Source organism: Bos taurus, chromosome 1, assembly GCF_002263795.3.
Source record: "Bos taurus isolate L1 Dominette 01449 registration number 42190680 breed Hereford chromosome 1, ARS-UCD2.0, whole genome shotgun sequence".
NCBI lineage: Eukaryota > Metazoa > Chordata > Mammalia > Artiodactyla > Bovidae > Bos > Bos taurus.
This window is the reverse complement of record NC_037328.1, coordinates 68,158,327-68,173,474: the sequence shown is the minus strand read 5'-3', so window position 1 is coordinate 68,173,474 and position 15,148 is coordinate 68,158,327. Positions and strand designations below refer to the sequence as shown.

Below are 15,148 nucleotides of genomic sequence, written 5' to 3'. Positions count from 1 at the left end.
AAGAGATCTCCGCTTGTTCCTTTATTACCTCAACCTCAAACACCCTTCCCACCAGCCAACTCTGACTGCTTACAGGAGGCAAGAGGACCCAGTGGTTAAGAATAAGTGCCACACACCTGGGATCAAATGCCAATTCTGCCCCCTGCTAAATGCCATGGGTGCATGCTAAGTTGCTTCAGTCGTGTCCAACTCTTTGTGACCCCACGGACTATATAGCCCTCTAGGCTTCTCTGTCCTGGGATTCTCCAGGCAAGCACACTGGAGTGGGTTGCCATTTCCTATTCCAGAGGATCTTCTCAACTGAGACTGAAACCACATGTCCTGCGTCTCCTGCACTGGCCGGCAGGTTCTTTACCACTAGCGCCACCTGACCCTAAGCAAATTTCTTAATCTCACTGGGCCTCCATTTCTAATCTATAAAATGGGGGTGATGAGATTCTCTGTCTCCTAGTATTGTAAGGAGAAATGAACTATTGTTTATCAAGTGCTTAGAATAGTTCCTGGTATATAGTAAATGCTACATAAATTTGGGGGTTTTTTTTTGTTACTTACTGCAGTGAACCTGTGAGTCTTATCATTTTGAAAGGATTTTGTTTGCAAAGCTGATACCTCATCAGTGAAAGAGAAAGCTAGGTTTATCAAGCAGGGGATGTACCCATTACAAACAAACCTAGGTCTTTGCTATTTTAACTTGTACTTCTAAATACATCTCTCTTTTATTTTTGTTAGATGTTATTAAATTTAAAACTAATTATATGCCCAGACACTACTGTTAATCTCTGTCAGCTTGTCCCATTTGGCATGGGACTTAAGCCTGTGACTAAAGATCCCAAGAAAGTGAACAGAAAAATAAAAACTAGAAATACTCTTTAGTTTAGCAGGTATTTGTTAAATTGCAGTCCTCTGATAGGTCAGGTATGTGGATTCCATGCTGAGTAAGAGTGGACACATGGTCCCCAGTGTGGGTCCCCAGAATGGAACCATCCCAGCCTGGTGAGGCACCCACCTGGTTTAGAATCTGGAACAAGGATACTTGGGACACACTCCAGGGGGTGGCACGGGTGTCCAGCAACCTTGGCTGGGCTCTGACGACCTGGTTTCTCTCCACTGCTGCCTGTTTTCCCAGCGTGCTGCTCCAGCCTTCCTGTGGACTTCAACAGCTTTCCCACTCCCCATCTTTCCAACATATCCCTTCTCCTTTTATGAGACCCAGAGTCCATTTCTGAAGTTTGCAACCAAAAACTGGTTCACACCTGTTAATGATTCCATTTCTAGAACTAACCCGAAGGAAGTCCCTTTGTTCCAACTGACCTGCCAGCCCCCACAAACAGCGAGGCCCTGGACCAGGTTTTCTTGTCAGTGATGCCATCATTGTGCTTTGTCTCTTTGGGCGAGTGACTTAGCTCCTCTGGGCTTTGCTCATAAGTGGAGGAGTGAGCCTGGATAACCTTAAAATGCCCCCTTCTCTGATGTCCTGTGGCCTTTGAGGCTTTTTCGCAGTCTGGTCCGCAGAAATGGGATGTCCTCCCCAGCCTTGCTTCCTTCCCTGCTTTCAGCTCCACACTCTTGCCTCACCTCACCCAGACTCCTTGCCGTATTAACCTCAAACTCTCTCCTTCCTGGGAGTATGGATCCCATTTTTCTTTAGCCTAAGAGTCCTCACAGTTCAGGCAAAAGCAGCTTTACTTCCTACCAAGAGTGCCTAACGTGGATACTGATTCTGAAGATTGAATACTATTCGGCACTGATTTTAGATACCCATTGTAAGAGCACTGAGAACCATCTGGTTTTTCTGTTCCTGCCCCAGCTGCCCCTCTCCTGAAAGTTCTCCATAGGATTTGGGGGAGCCCAGGACACGGCCCTGGGAGCTGCTGTCTGGGGTGGGCTGGGCCTTACTCCTACAGCTTCACGAGTTGAGGATAGAGCCTCTGGTTCCCAGAGAGGAGCTCCAGGTAGACCCTGACCTAGTGAGTCTCCCCGTAGAACCCAACCAGCGCCCTGGGTACCCGGCCGCCTATAGGGAGGACGGGCTGTACTTTGTCTGACCAGATCTTCCTTCTTGTTTGCAGACCATGGGGGATGTGAAGCTGGCCGCCCAGACACACGTTTCCAAAACTTCCCTCACTGTGGATCACTCGAGAGTCAGCTCCATGCCCCTGACTGAGGCCCCTGCTTTCACTTTGCCCCCTCGGAACCTCTGCATCAAGGAAGGAGCCACCGCCAAGTTTGAAGGGAGGGTAAGCAGTGAGGCTGTGTGGGTGGCTCGGGCGGGGAGTGGGGCGGTGGAGGTGGGGGTGCTTGGGTGGGTAGGGGGGTGGGGAAGTGGAAGTGGGCTGGGTGGTTGCTTCTGTTCCAGCCTTCTCAGCCGGCTGACCTGGCAGAAAGCCTGCTTTCCTTTGGACCCTCATATAAAATGAATACAAGTCCATTGGCCCTATTTCTTCTGTTTATAATTGACTTTGGGTTGTGTTGGAGAATTGGGGGTTGGGGAGGGACATCGAGATGTGTTGCTATTTATGCAAGTCATGCTGTGGTTCATGCACCTGATTATAGAAGGGCAGTGTGATGGCAGGAAGTGTACAACTTGGGCTTAAGTGTATGTGTTAGTCTCTCAGTTGTGTCTGAATCTTTGTGACCCCATGGACTGTAGCCAGCCAGGCTCCTCTGTCCATGGGATTTTCCAGCCAAGAATACTGGAGTGGGTTTCTATTCCTTTTTCCAGGGGCTCTTCCCCACCCAAGATCAAACCTGGGTCTCCTGCATTGCAGTGAATTCTTTAACATCTGAACCATCAGTTTAAAGATGTGCCCTCAAATCTGGACAGTGGAAAATGAACTCTCACTTTTCTCTTACTTCCTACCTGGAAGGAGTATTTGGCTAACAACCTCTTGTGTATCAATCTGGTACATCCAAAGCAGTGGGGGTAGGAGATCATACTCCTCGTTTCAGTTCTGTCACCTTTTGCTAATAAGTATTGGTCTCTTGCCCTTACTGGGCATCCATTTCTTCCTCTGCAAACAGACAATGATATTTCCTTGTCCACCTTGTACTAGAAAGGAGAAGAAGATGGGAAGACTATCAGTAAGAACATTGAGGTTATGCCCAGCTGGACAGACCGTTAGTAAGCTGCTGGCTCAAGCCATCAGGAAGTCAGATCATCAGCTTGACTTGGAGATGCACATGGAAGTTAGGAGGTTTGCAAATAATATTTGTCTTGGATTTAACACAAGCAGTCTTCCCCCAAGAAATGCTTTAGAAGCTGGAAGGCTTTGAGCAAAAGACAGTTGAGATGATGAACTCACAGGTTGCACTTTGAGCCTACAAGTTAAGTCTGTGGATGGAAGGGGTCCTGGATGTTGCTGGGCCTTGTCTTTTGGCTGTGTGGTCATAGGTAGAGTATTCAGAGGTATGTTATGTTATCTATACAGGCCTGTCTAGTTAACTGTTTGCTGGTAGATCTGATGTTCCTTGTCATATTGTGTCTTTTACTTAAAGAAGGGGAATGTTGGTGATGCCGCTGAGGGGTCTGCTCTTCTCTCTGAGGTCTATCAGGATGAATGCTCTTTTCTGTTGCTCTGACTGTGGTCCCCCATACTCCCATTCCCATAATTGGAAGGAAAGAAACAACAGGAAAAGTCTCTGGGGATTTAGAAACATGAGTAAAGTTTTAATATATGATACAACATGATGAACACTGAAAATGAGCATGCTAAATGAAAGAAGCCAGACACAGAAGACCACATATTGGATGATTCATGTATCTGAAATGTCCAGAAAAGACAAACGTATGACAACAGAAAGTAGATGAGTGGTTGCTGATGGCTAGGGAGGAGGAGTGGGGAGTGACTGTTGAAGGGTGCAGAGTTTCTTTTGGGGATGGTGAAAATGTTCTGAAATTAGGTACTGGTCATGGTTGCACATGGTTGCATATGGCTGCACATGTTTGGATGGCATTATCAACTCCATGGACATGAGTTTGAGAAAACTCTGGGAGATAGTGGGCTTCCCTTGTGACTCAGCTGGTAAAAAATCCACCTGTAATGAGGGAGACCTGAGGTCGATCCCTGGATTAGGAAGATCCCCTAGAGAAGGAAAGGTTACGCACTCCAGCATTCTGGCCTGGAGAATTCCATGGACTATATAGTCCATGGGGTCACAAAGAGTTGGACACAACTGAGCAACTAAACAACATGGTTGCACAGCTTTTTGAATATGTTATAGAACACTGGATTTACACTTAAAAAATTAAAAGTGAACTTTTGAAAAAAATGGCTTAGCGAAATTGATCCATCTTAGCTTCTGTAGATGGAGAGGTGTTGTTTCATTTGCTGACTGTGGAGGTCATGAAGGAGCTGAGCCTTTGGGCTGTTTGATTGGAACCTTTGTAGAATGAACACTGACCCAGGAGTCCACACATTGGAGTTCTCTGTTGCTCAGTTACCCTCAAGTTGGCAGGTCAGACCTTCTCTGGACCTTGATTACCTTATCTGAGAAGATACAACTAGTTGTTTCTATATTTTCTGGCCTGTAGGGATGTGAAAAGAAAACAAATTGAGGAAGAAAATGGTAAAAGCAGTTCATAAAGTCAAAAAGTATAGTAGTAACAGTATTTTTTTAAATGAGGTAACATTCAAATATGTAAATTTGACTATCTTAAACAATTCAATGGCATTTCATACATTCATGATGCTGATTGCAGTATTCTTAAAGCAGAGCATTCTCTAGGTGAGCATTTTATTTTGCTTATATTGAGAAAATAGTTGACTTTGTATGTTACATGTGGGCTGTAGGTCAAAGTGAAAGTGTTTCTTAGAAGTCAGCCTGTGGAGCTCCGTTACCACTCATCAACTCCCTGGAATTAACCCAGAACACCACCATGACAGCATGCTGGTGCATAGTGGACACAGAAGGAAGAAGATTCCAGAGAGATGTTCGGCGGAGTGTCTGGGCTTCATCTGAGAACTTCCAGAGAAAAATACAGAGGGAAGGTCTTTCACAGAAAGTGCTTTATAAACTAGCGTGTTGTGAGTGTGTATTATCACTGTAGCAGAGGACACAAAGGAATGCCTTGCATCAAGGTAGAGCCATGTCAAATGACTCCAGAATGAGGAAGTGGTTGTTTCGATACCAAAATGCGGTTGCGCAGTGAATGCACCTGATCTGGCAGCCTCAGAGAAGGGAAAGGTAGAGTCTGAGTGACACGAGCAGGAATTTTCTGTTTTAAAAGACCGAGCACCAAATGGGGCCACCTCGTCATATCCTTTAGGCTTTTTCCACTTTGTGGCAGATGCTTTGGGCCAACATGTGACCCACAACCAGCCCCCTTCGCCCTTTGCTTTTCTGTTCCAGAAGCCATTGCACAGTTTGCCTTTGCAGCTTAGAGTGGCTCAGTGACACATTTGGCTGAAGTCTGCTTGTATATTTTTGGGAAAACTCTCGCTTTTCTGATTAAAACAAATCACTGGTTCTCTCATATTCCACCTCACCCTTGCTTCCTATCTTAACTGCTGATTTGATGCCTGGAGCTCAGGCAGTCATATTGAAACTATGAGGGAACAAGCCAGAATACAAAGGGTTGGTCAGTGTGGGCATGGGCAATGTGCATGGTGGTGGAGGGCACAGCAGTGGAGGGAGCAAAGACACAAAAGTCCTAAGGCTTAGGGAGTTTCCCAGATAGGATCTTTGACTATGGTCATTCACACCGGAAATTTTACAGAAAGTGTTCCTAACTGATAAACACCTAACGAGATGTACATGGAGATACTGTCTCTTTAAATGATGGGAATAAATAGGGGAGAAGACACAGCACAGAGAAGAACCAAAAAACCCTTTCAGACCCTTACCAAATCTACCAACAGTGAGGGAAGTACTTGAGTTGAATGTGCTGCGCAGATAAAGCATCCCAGAGAGATTTGCTCCTCCTTGGCTATGGCCATCTGGCTTAAACCAACAGGGTCTAAGGCTTATTAAGAGGAAGTCAACCATATGGTGTTAAGTGATGATTTAATGTCATTATAGAAAACTACTATTTGATCAGGGTCTACTGCTTAGGCCAAAGCTACCTACCCCCTCCTCTTTCTGTTTTGGCTCTGCCAGCTTAAGAAGATTGTATTTTCCCAGAACTCATTCAACTTTGGATCCATAGCTCATCAGTACCACATTTAGACAACCTGAACCCACATTGTAGAAACCTGTTTCGTCATCTGAACACACCGTCACGTAAGAGCAGGGCCTCTTGTCTGCCCAAGGGATGCACCCAGTGGAACCACGCCAACACTCACGTTCTGAGCACCCAGAACTCTGAAATTCTCTACCAGAGGGCCCTGAGCCCACTTCTAATGCCATCACGGGCCTCTTCCCGTGAGAAGGCTTTCCTGGGACTGAGTGGGACGATGGTCAAGGAGAGCGGTTTGCTTAGGGGACTAAAAAGGTAGATGAAACTCAGGTGTGGGGATCTGTTGTCCACCCACGGGCATAGGAGGGCCAACAGTGCAGACGCAAGTAGGGTGTGGTGTGCCGCTGCCTGCGGGGTGTTACTGGGCCCAGGGTGCGGGCAGCCTCCGTGGACAGGTAGCCAGGCGCCCACACATGCCAGCAGCTCACTGAAATGCCCCCTCCTGTTCTGCTGCCCATGAGGGCAGCCCAAGTGCCAGCAGACTGCCTCCCCCACACAGAGCCAAGTATGAAAGGAGTGAGATGGTAGGAGAAAATGCTGGAATTACTGGAGATTTATCCCCTTTTGCCCTGGAATTCATTCTTATCAGACAAAGCAAACATGTTGATAGGCCCTGGCTGTGCTGTGAATCAAATGAGCTGATATTTGAGTGCCTCTGAAGTACAGCCCAAATGAGGTTTCAGTCCAGACTGAGGGGCTCAGTGTTCACTGAAGGGGCTTCACAATAAAGGGCTGGCCTGGCCTCATCATGGAAGGTGGAGGAAGGGGCCAGAGAAGACTTGATCCATGACAACGTGAATAACTCCTCAGTTTCCACTTTAACCAACAGTGGTATCCTTCCCCCATTAACTTCTTCCCAGTTCACTTCTAACTCAGAAGCGCTCAACCACTTAGAGAAATCTGAAGGAAGCATCTAGTGTGCTTTCTGTCCTCAAAAATCTTTTTGGGGGGAAGGGGGGGCGGGGCTCAGCTTACAGAATTTTAGTTCCCCAACCAGCGATTAAACCCAGGCCGAGGCAGTAAAAGCTCCCAGTCCCAACCACTGGACCGTCAGGGAATTCCCTGTGCTCAGAAGTATGAGTAAGTTTTAACCACAGGTTCTTAAGAAAAACTTGTGTGTATAAAACAGTAGGATATGACAGTATAATTAAATGCATGAAATAGTACAATTAAATAGTTTGTACTATAGGAATTTAGAGGCGATTAAGATGAGGTTTGCAGTGGTTTGGAAACTGATTTCTTGCTTCCAGACTTCGGTCCTTCCACTTCGTCCTTACAGCCTTACAGGTCTGCCTGTCACTTCCCTGCTTAACATCCTCGAGTCTGCGATGAGGTTCCTCAGCGCTGCCCACAGGCCCTTCTGGTCAACTCCTGGCTCTCCAGCCCTGAGCCCTTTCCTCCTTCCTCCCTCTAGCATCGCTTGCCCAGCCCTGCTCACCCACACAGATGCAACATGGATACTTTGTTCTGCTATCACCTTTGTGAGAAAGGGCTAACAAGGAAGGCATTTTATCTTCCCTATTGATTAGGAATGGGCACAGAGTGCACCGGAAGGGAACCAGCATTTGTCATTGCCTTATTGGTGTCAGGCATGTGATCTTGGTCCTTTTGTCCTCATGGCAAAGTAGCTTTGTCCCCATTAAAAAAATTTTTTTTTAATTTATACAATTTTTAAATGTTATACTATGCTTATAGTCATTTCAAGATATTGGCTATTTTTGCCATGTTGTATAGTACATCTTGGTAGCCTATCTTACACCCAATAGTTGTACCACTTACTCTCCACCCCTAGAGTGCCCTTCCCCACCCTCCCAATTGGTTCAGTTCAGTTCAGTTCAGTTCAGTCGCTCAGTCATGTCCGACTCTTTGCGACCCCATGAATCGCAGCACGCCAGGCCTCCCTGTCCATCACCAACTCCCGGAGTTCACTCAGACTCACGTCCATCAAGTCAGTGATGCCATCCAGCCATCTCATCCTCTGTTGTCCCCTTCTCCTCCCACCCCCAATCCCTCCCAGCATCACAGTCTTTTCCAATGAGTCAACTCTTCGCATGAGGTGGCCAAAGTACTGGAGTTTCGGCTTTAGCATCATTCCTTCCAAAGAAATCCCAGGGCTGATCTCCTTCAGAATGGACTGGTTGGATCTCCTTGCAGTCCAAGGGACTCTCAAGAGTCTTCTCCAACACCACAGTTCAAAAGCGTCAATTCTTCGGCGCTCAGCTTTCTTCACAGTCCAACTCTCACATCCATACATGACCACTGGAAAAACTATAGCCTTGACTAGACGGACCTTTGTTGGCAAAGTAATGTCTCTGCTTTTGAATATGCTATCCAGGTTGGTCATAACTTTCCTTCCAAGGAGTAAGCGTCTTTTAATTTCATGGCTGCAATCACCATCTGCAGTGATTTTGGAGCCCCAAAAAATAAAATCTGACACTGTTTCCACTGTTTCCCCATCTATTTCCCATGAAGTGATGGGACCAGATGCCATGATCTTCGTTTTCTGAATGTTGAGCTTTAAGCCAACTTTTTCACTCTCCACTTTCACTTTCATCAAGAGACTTTTTAGTTCCTCTTCACTTTCTGCCATAAAGGTGGTGTCATCTGCATATCTGAGGTTATCAATTTGTTCTCTTATATCTGTGAGTCTGTTTCTTTTTTTGTATTCACTAATTTGTTGTATTTTTTTAGACTCTACATATAAGTGATATCATGAAGCATTTGTCTTTATCTGACTTATTTTAGCATAATGCTCTCATATCCCCATTTTTATAGAAGAAGAACCCAGGGGCTCAGAGTAACTACAGACGTTGCCAAGGTTATGTCAGTAAGTGAAGGAGGCAGTACTTTTGGGTCCAAATCTTGTATTCTTCTCACTGTATGATGTCATCCCTTTCACATGTGGCATCTGGTTCCTTGAACTCAGTGGTTGTTTCTTATTCATCTTTGTGCCCCAGGAGTAGCACAGTGGCTGCCACATGACAGGTGCTCAATAAATGTTTGGTTTCCTTGAGAAGGTGATAGGGTCTGACTCCAGACCTCTTGCCAGTCAAGTTCATAGGCATTTGGTCCCATGTTTCTTAGCGGCTGTTGTCCCCACCCCCATCCTCCATCCTGTTCCCTGCAGTGTTCCTGTCCATATCCATGCATCCCTGCTCCCTTCTTTACCTCAGGTCATGCCTTTATCAAAAATACCCTTCCTTCTCCCACACCATCTTATTCAGCATCAAGGTCTATTTAAACCCTACCTCCTTCAGGCTACTTTCCTTAAGTATATTTTATCTTTAAAGCATTTTATTAGGGGACAGAAGAACCATGGTAATAGGATGTAGAAAATTCCCAATAATCACATAAAATCTTTCGTGAGTAATAACCACAGGAAAGAGTTGACTACCTTGGCCTTTTAAAAATGTATTATTCATTAATCATCTCTGTGCTTATAATTTTATTATAAAGAAAATAATTATTTAAATGTTAAACTATTTTCAAAACAAGCATTCCAGCAAAAGTAAAAATGTTCTGTGCCTTGACCCTTACTTCCAGAGGTACACACTATTAACAATTTGGGTATCCTTCCAGAAATATTCCATGTAAATATAAGCATAAATCTGCATATGATTTTGCATATACAAATGGACCCATGCACATGCACTGATCTGCAACTTGCTCTTTTTGCTTAACATCTCTTGGCATTTCTTTTTAGATGTTAGCACATAGATCTACACCATAGGTAAATCTGAGCTAATTCTTAGCTTTCTAGCCCTCAATTGCTTCCCCCTCTGAATTCCTATAATACTTATATGACTCATTTTTTAAAATTAATGTGCAGCTTTATCAGTTATTGTTTATTGTCTTTTGCTTCCTCATTGCGAATGAGTTGTTTGAGGTCTAGAACTGCATTGTCCAGTACAAGAGCCACATGTGACTACTTAAATTTTCAGTGCTCAATATCCACATGTGGATAATAGCTACCGTGTTGGGCAGCACAGATTATTGAACATTTCTATCATCACAGAAAGCTCTATCAGGGAGGGCTGATCACGGCCTCTCTTGCATTTAATTCAGTCCCCATGTAACCAGAGATCCACAACTAGAAGATATATTGATAATAGCTGTTCCATTCATAGTAGAAAGTAGACATTAGATTCTTGAGAATTTTCTTAGGGCATAAAATTCATTCAAAGAAAAATATAATCCCTGATGAATGAATCTTTGTCTTCCACTTTCATTGAAGAGTGGTAATCTTGGTGTTCCAACAAGCTGAACATGTTCCCAAAATTTCTGTGGCCATCTGTTCCAAGTGATTCCAGAATTCTCATGACAAGGAGGCTGGAGGTGGGTTGCCTGGTGTCAGAGAGTTCCGGAAGTATTCGGAGAAAAAGCAGCAGAATGGAAATGACAGGACAGGTCATGCTGAAACTACAATTGTCAGTAGTTGGTGGCTGCTCTGATTCAAAATGTCAGGCTGAACAGATTTGTTAACTTCTCCTCCCTGCAAATATGCCATTGAAATGAGCAGCAAGGGTTAGAAACAGTTAATTTAGAGTTGTACGGAGAACAAGAGAGGGGAATTAGTGGATGAGGGGTGTCCATGCTGTAACATATGAGAGCCATATATTTGAAATGAAAGGATTTGGAAACTAAGAGTGAACTGTAGGGCAGGTATCAGGATGGCTAAGGGATGTTTGTTTAATATCTCTATGGAGAAAACCAAAGCTCATGGTGTGGATAGTAATCAGTATCAGAAAGTCTTTGTGCTTTGCCACCAGGTAAAATGTGTTGGACGTCCAGTTGCTGTCCAGTTACTCCATGCCCAGACACTCCAAGTGAAGCCCTCCAGTAGACATGCCCCACTCAGGGACATGGAGCTTGCAGTCAAGCCCCTCACTGAGGGAGATAAGACTACACCCAGGGGATGGAAAGCCTACATTTGGAAACTAGTTCATCAGTCATAGATTGTGAAGAGTTAATTCATGGCCACCAGATGTTTGAAGAAAATATCTGTACAATGTAATATTGCTATCAAGAACTTGTTCTTTTTGAAAAGTCAACCTTTAGACAAAGCTCAAAAGTGTTAGTTATAGTTACAGAACAGAAAGTAAACTCTGTAAGCTTTGGCAAGCCATAAGTAAAGGAATGGTGAATGGTAAGGTTGAGGAGAGGAGAGGAAGAGAAAACTACAAGGGCACTACAGTCCTCATCTTACATGGTGGGAAGTGAGATGCCATCTAAAACAGATGGATCAAATAACAGAGACCTGGGCGTATGACTTAAAACCATAATGATAGAGGTAGAAAATGGTCAGCCCATCGGCCATATTTGGCACACAGACCTTTTACATTTGGTCAGCAGTATTCTCAAAAAAATTTGAGCTAAGATTTACAAATGGAAAACTTACACAGACAATTCATTTCTGAATGGCTTTTCTCAAAAACTATCAGGCAGCACTTCCACGTGGCAACACTTGGTCAGTGGACACTATCCCTACATCTAAGCTCATCTTTGCCAGGTTTTTATAGTCTCCCCCCACCGCCCACTCCCAGTCATCTCCCAACATGGGCAAGAATCTGTTGCCAGTTATGACTTTGCTGTTTCCCTAATCACGTTCATGTTAATAGGGGAAAAGCTACAGATGGGTAGGAAGAGCCTCGTGACATTTCTTGTCCCCACTCACTTTCTATACATGTGTATGCTGCCCAGACTCTCTAGGCATTTGAATTTGTGATCTTGCCGTAAATGTACAATAGAAGACCTAAAAATCAAAAAATGATTGGTGAGAGGGAGGCAGTTCAAGTCATTGAAATTTCTCATTTATTGTAGGTATCCACTAAGTGCTTTCTAAATTTTTAGATCAAGAAATAGACCCAGAGTAGATTATCTAGCATTACAGAGTTTAATGATAAGAAGACTAGAAAGATTATTTCAATGGTTATATTTGGTAAGTGATACCATTGCAGGGAGGGCAAAGAGCGAGAGGGAAAGAAACCTTTCATCATTTTGTACCTTCAACTTTTACCTTTTACTTTATGCATGTTTTTATAGCTTGAATTTTTTAAATAGTAGGCAGGAATTACTTCTGTGATTTCTAAAGGGCACAATAAAATTGCCTGTAAAAAGATGTGGTACCTGAGTTCAGTGTCCAGATTCTAACTGATAAATGGTCAAAGATGAATACACAGTTTGCACTGAAAGAAACATAAAAATATATGTGGAAAAATGTATGTGACTTCCCTGGTGGCTCAGACGGTAAAGCGTCTGTCTACAATGCGGGAGACCTGGGTTCGATCCCTGGGTTGGGAAGATCCGCTGGAGAAGGAAATGGTAATCCACTCCAGTACTATTGCCTGGAAAATCCCATGGACAGAGGAGCCTGGTAGGCTACAGCACTGCATCAAAATACCCGACACTGCCTACAACTAGAACACTGGAAATTAAAATAACTTGAAAAATATTTATGTACCTGAAAAACTATTTAATAGCAACATATTAATGCCGAGAGCCCAGCGCTGGGAACTGAGGAAACAAGAAAGCATGCTGGGAGCACCCATTGTTGGTTTAGCCTTTCTGGGGCCCAGATTGATAGAATGTTACAGGCGCAATAAAACACGGATGTGCTTTGTCAAGAATTCTGCTTTTGACACTGTAAGTTAACTCTTGAAGAAGGAAAGAAGTAGTTTGTACAAAGATGTTTGAACCAAATATGATAAAACAGGAAGCAGTTTGTGCTCAAAAGGAGGTACTTAAACAAACACATCATTATGGGAGCTATGCCCATCAGTGGAAATGTGTGTGAATAACACAAAGTGGAGAGAGAAGTAGAGTGAGGAATCTGAGCAGTCTGATCACTGCCACATAAAAGCATGTATGTGTTCACTACCTAAAATTAGAAGAGGATTTGGAACCACGTAAATAGAATTTTTTGTTGTTGTAAGTTCTCTAAGTGTCTTGTGTTTTTTAATTTTGTGGTGACAGTTTACCTCTCAAGGAAGAGAATCTGAGTGCTACCTAGATACATCTGTCTCTACTAATAAGGCCTTTGGGCTTCTGTTATTTTAACATGTTTCTGATTAGTTGACTGTTTGCCTTGAAACGGAAATAAAATTGTGTGGCAAAATGAGCACTGAGAAATGGAGATGCCAGATTAGGGTTTTCTTACTCTCTGCTCACGGTGGCGTGGAGGGACAGGTGTGCGGTGCCAGTTTGGCGTTCATTAGTAGGGATCTACATGGGAAGGTCTGGTTTATTTTTTCACATAGACACAATGTCTGAAGAACCCCAAGGTGTTCACATTTCTTATAATACAAAACTTTCTTCCAACTTTAAATGAAGTTAACAATTAAGTTGGAACTTTCTTAAAAGTTGGCCAAACTGAGTCAAGTTTCCTCTGTACTCTAGATCTTGAGACTACACAGAAAAAAAATGGAATCAACATCATCAGTAAGCTTGCACCTAATGGATTATCAATTTTGGTAATGGAGAATTAAACTTTTCTCTGAAGCCTTTTCTAGCCCCTACAGTCCATTGTATTCTTTTCTATTGCCACAGTTTAGAAGGGTTTTATTCTGCACTCTACAGTTTAGAATTCAATGGGATGAAAACATAGTATGTGGTAGAAAGAACTCTGGACTAGGGTTCTGGTTCCTATGCTGCTGCTAAGTCACTTCAGTCATGTCCGACTCTGTGCGACCCCATAGACGGCAGCCCACCAGGCTCCCCCGTCCCTGGGATTCTCCAGGCAAGAACACTGGAGTGGGTTGCCATTTCCTTCTCCAATGCATGAAAGTGAAAAGTGAAAGTGAAGTCACTCAGTCGTGTCTGACCCTCAGGGACCCCATGGACTGCAGCCTTCCAGGCTCCTCCATCCATGGGATTTTCCAGGCAAGAGTACTGGAGTGGGATGCCACTGCCTTCTCCATCTGGTTCCTGTGAAGCTGCCTTAAAACTTTCAACAAACCACCAAACCTCCCTGATTCTCAGATTTCTTATAACAAGATAATTTAGATGCCCCTGAAGGCCCTTTGTGATCTAAAATTCTATGATTTGTATATTGTACCACGTATTCCCTATTTCCCATGTCTAATTCATTAAAAACACACCTCAGTCCCAGCTCCTGGTAAGTGCCCAATAAGGAGAGATTATTTGTTCAAGTCTGTGAATTTTCCAAGTTTTAATCTCTTGTATCACTAAAATAATGTTCTGCTTTTATATAAGGTAGATTTTGAGTGTTGATTTGACCCATTTTACTAACGTTAATTGAGCACTTTACCACAAGCCAGGTACGGTTTTAGTTGCTCAGAATGGGAAGTGTTTAAGGAGAGCTGTATCAGCCTCTGAGGACTGGAGTATTTGGGATCCACAAGTCAGGCTGGGAGGTGGGCTGGTGGTTGTATGCCCGGCTCTTTGTCTCTAATTTGCCCTGACCTCTGGGCTTTCTTTTCCTCATCTATAAATAAAGAGCTTGGACCAATGACTCTGAAGCCTCTTCCTGCTCTAACATTCCATGATTCCATGACATAAAATTTAAACAAGATTTTGGAGTAGAGACCTAGTGGCTTTATCGCTGTGCCCACCAGCTGACCCCAGCTACTACATGAAGCTGTGACACTCAGGAAGGCTGACCTGAGTGGGCTGTTTACAGGTGAATTCAGTTCAGTGAACAGTAGCTTTGTGCAGGCTGTTTGTGCACTGGGGGTAAAATGATGTCAGAGAGGATCAGGAGACTGTCTCTCCGTTCAGGAGCTTCATACTGTCAGTCAGCTGAGGCTGTGAATCCACTTCTCCACACCCAGTCCACACACACCAGTCCCGCAACCCGCCTCTGCTCAGGAGCACTCTGAACTGAGACTGTGTGGGGCACAGTGATGGTGAATAGATGTGTCCTGACAGGGCTGGCCGAGTGATATGAGAATAAGAAACAGGCTGTCATGTTCTCTGATGGGTGACACCCTGGTCCCTGAGCTACTTCTCTAAGAG

At 44.1% G+C, this 15,148-nt stretch overlaps 1 protein-coding gene across 5 annotated transcripts in view; it reads left to right on the top strand.

The window, feature by feature from the left end:
* The window catches only part of MYLK (myosin light chain kinase), a 279,518-nt gene that overhangs the window by 86,587 nt on the left and 177,783 nt on the right, over positions 1–15,148 (top strand). For all 5 annotated transcript variants that reach the window (XM_059888917.1, XM_059888922.1, XM_059888894.1 and 2 more), the window contains exon 2: positions 2,070–2,237. In XM_059888917.1, coding sequence (XP_059744900.1) covers positions 2,073–2,237 — 165 coding nt within the window. In that variant the 5' untranslated portion in view covers positions 2,070–2,072. The remainder of the gene's footprint in view (positions 1–2,069; positions 2,238–15,148) is intronic.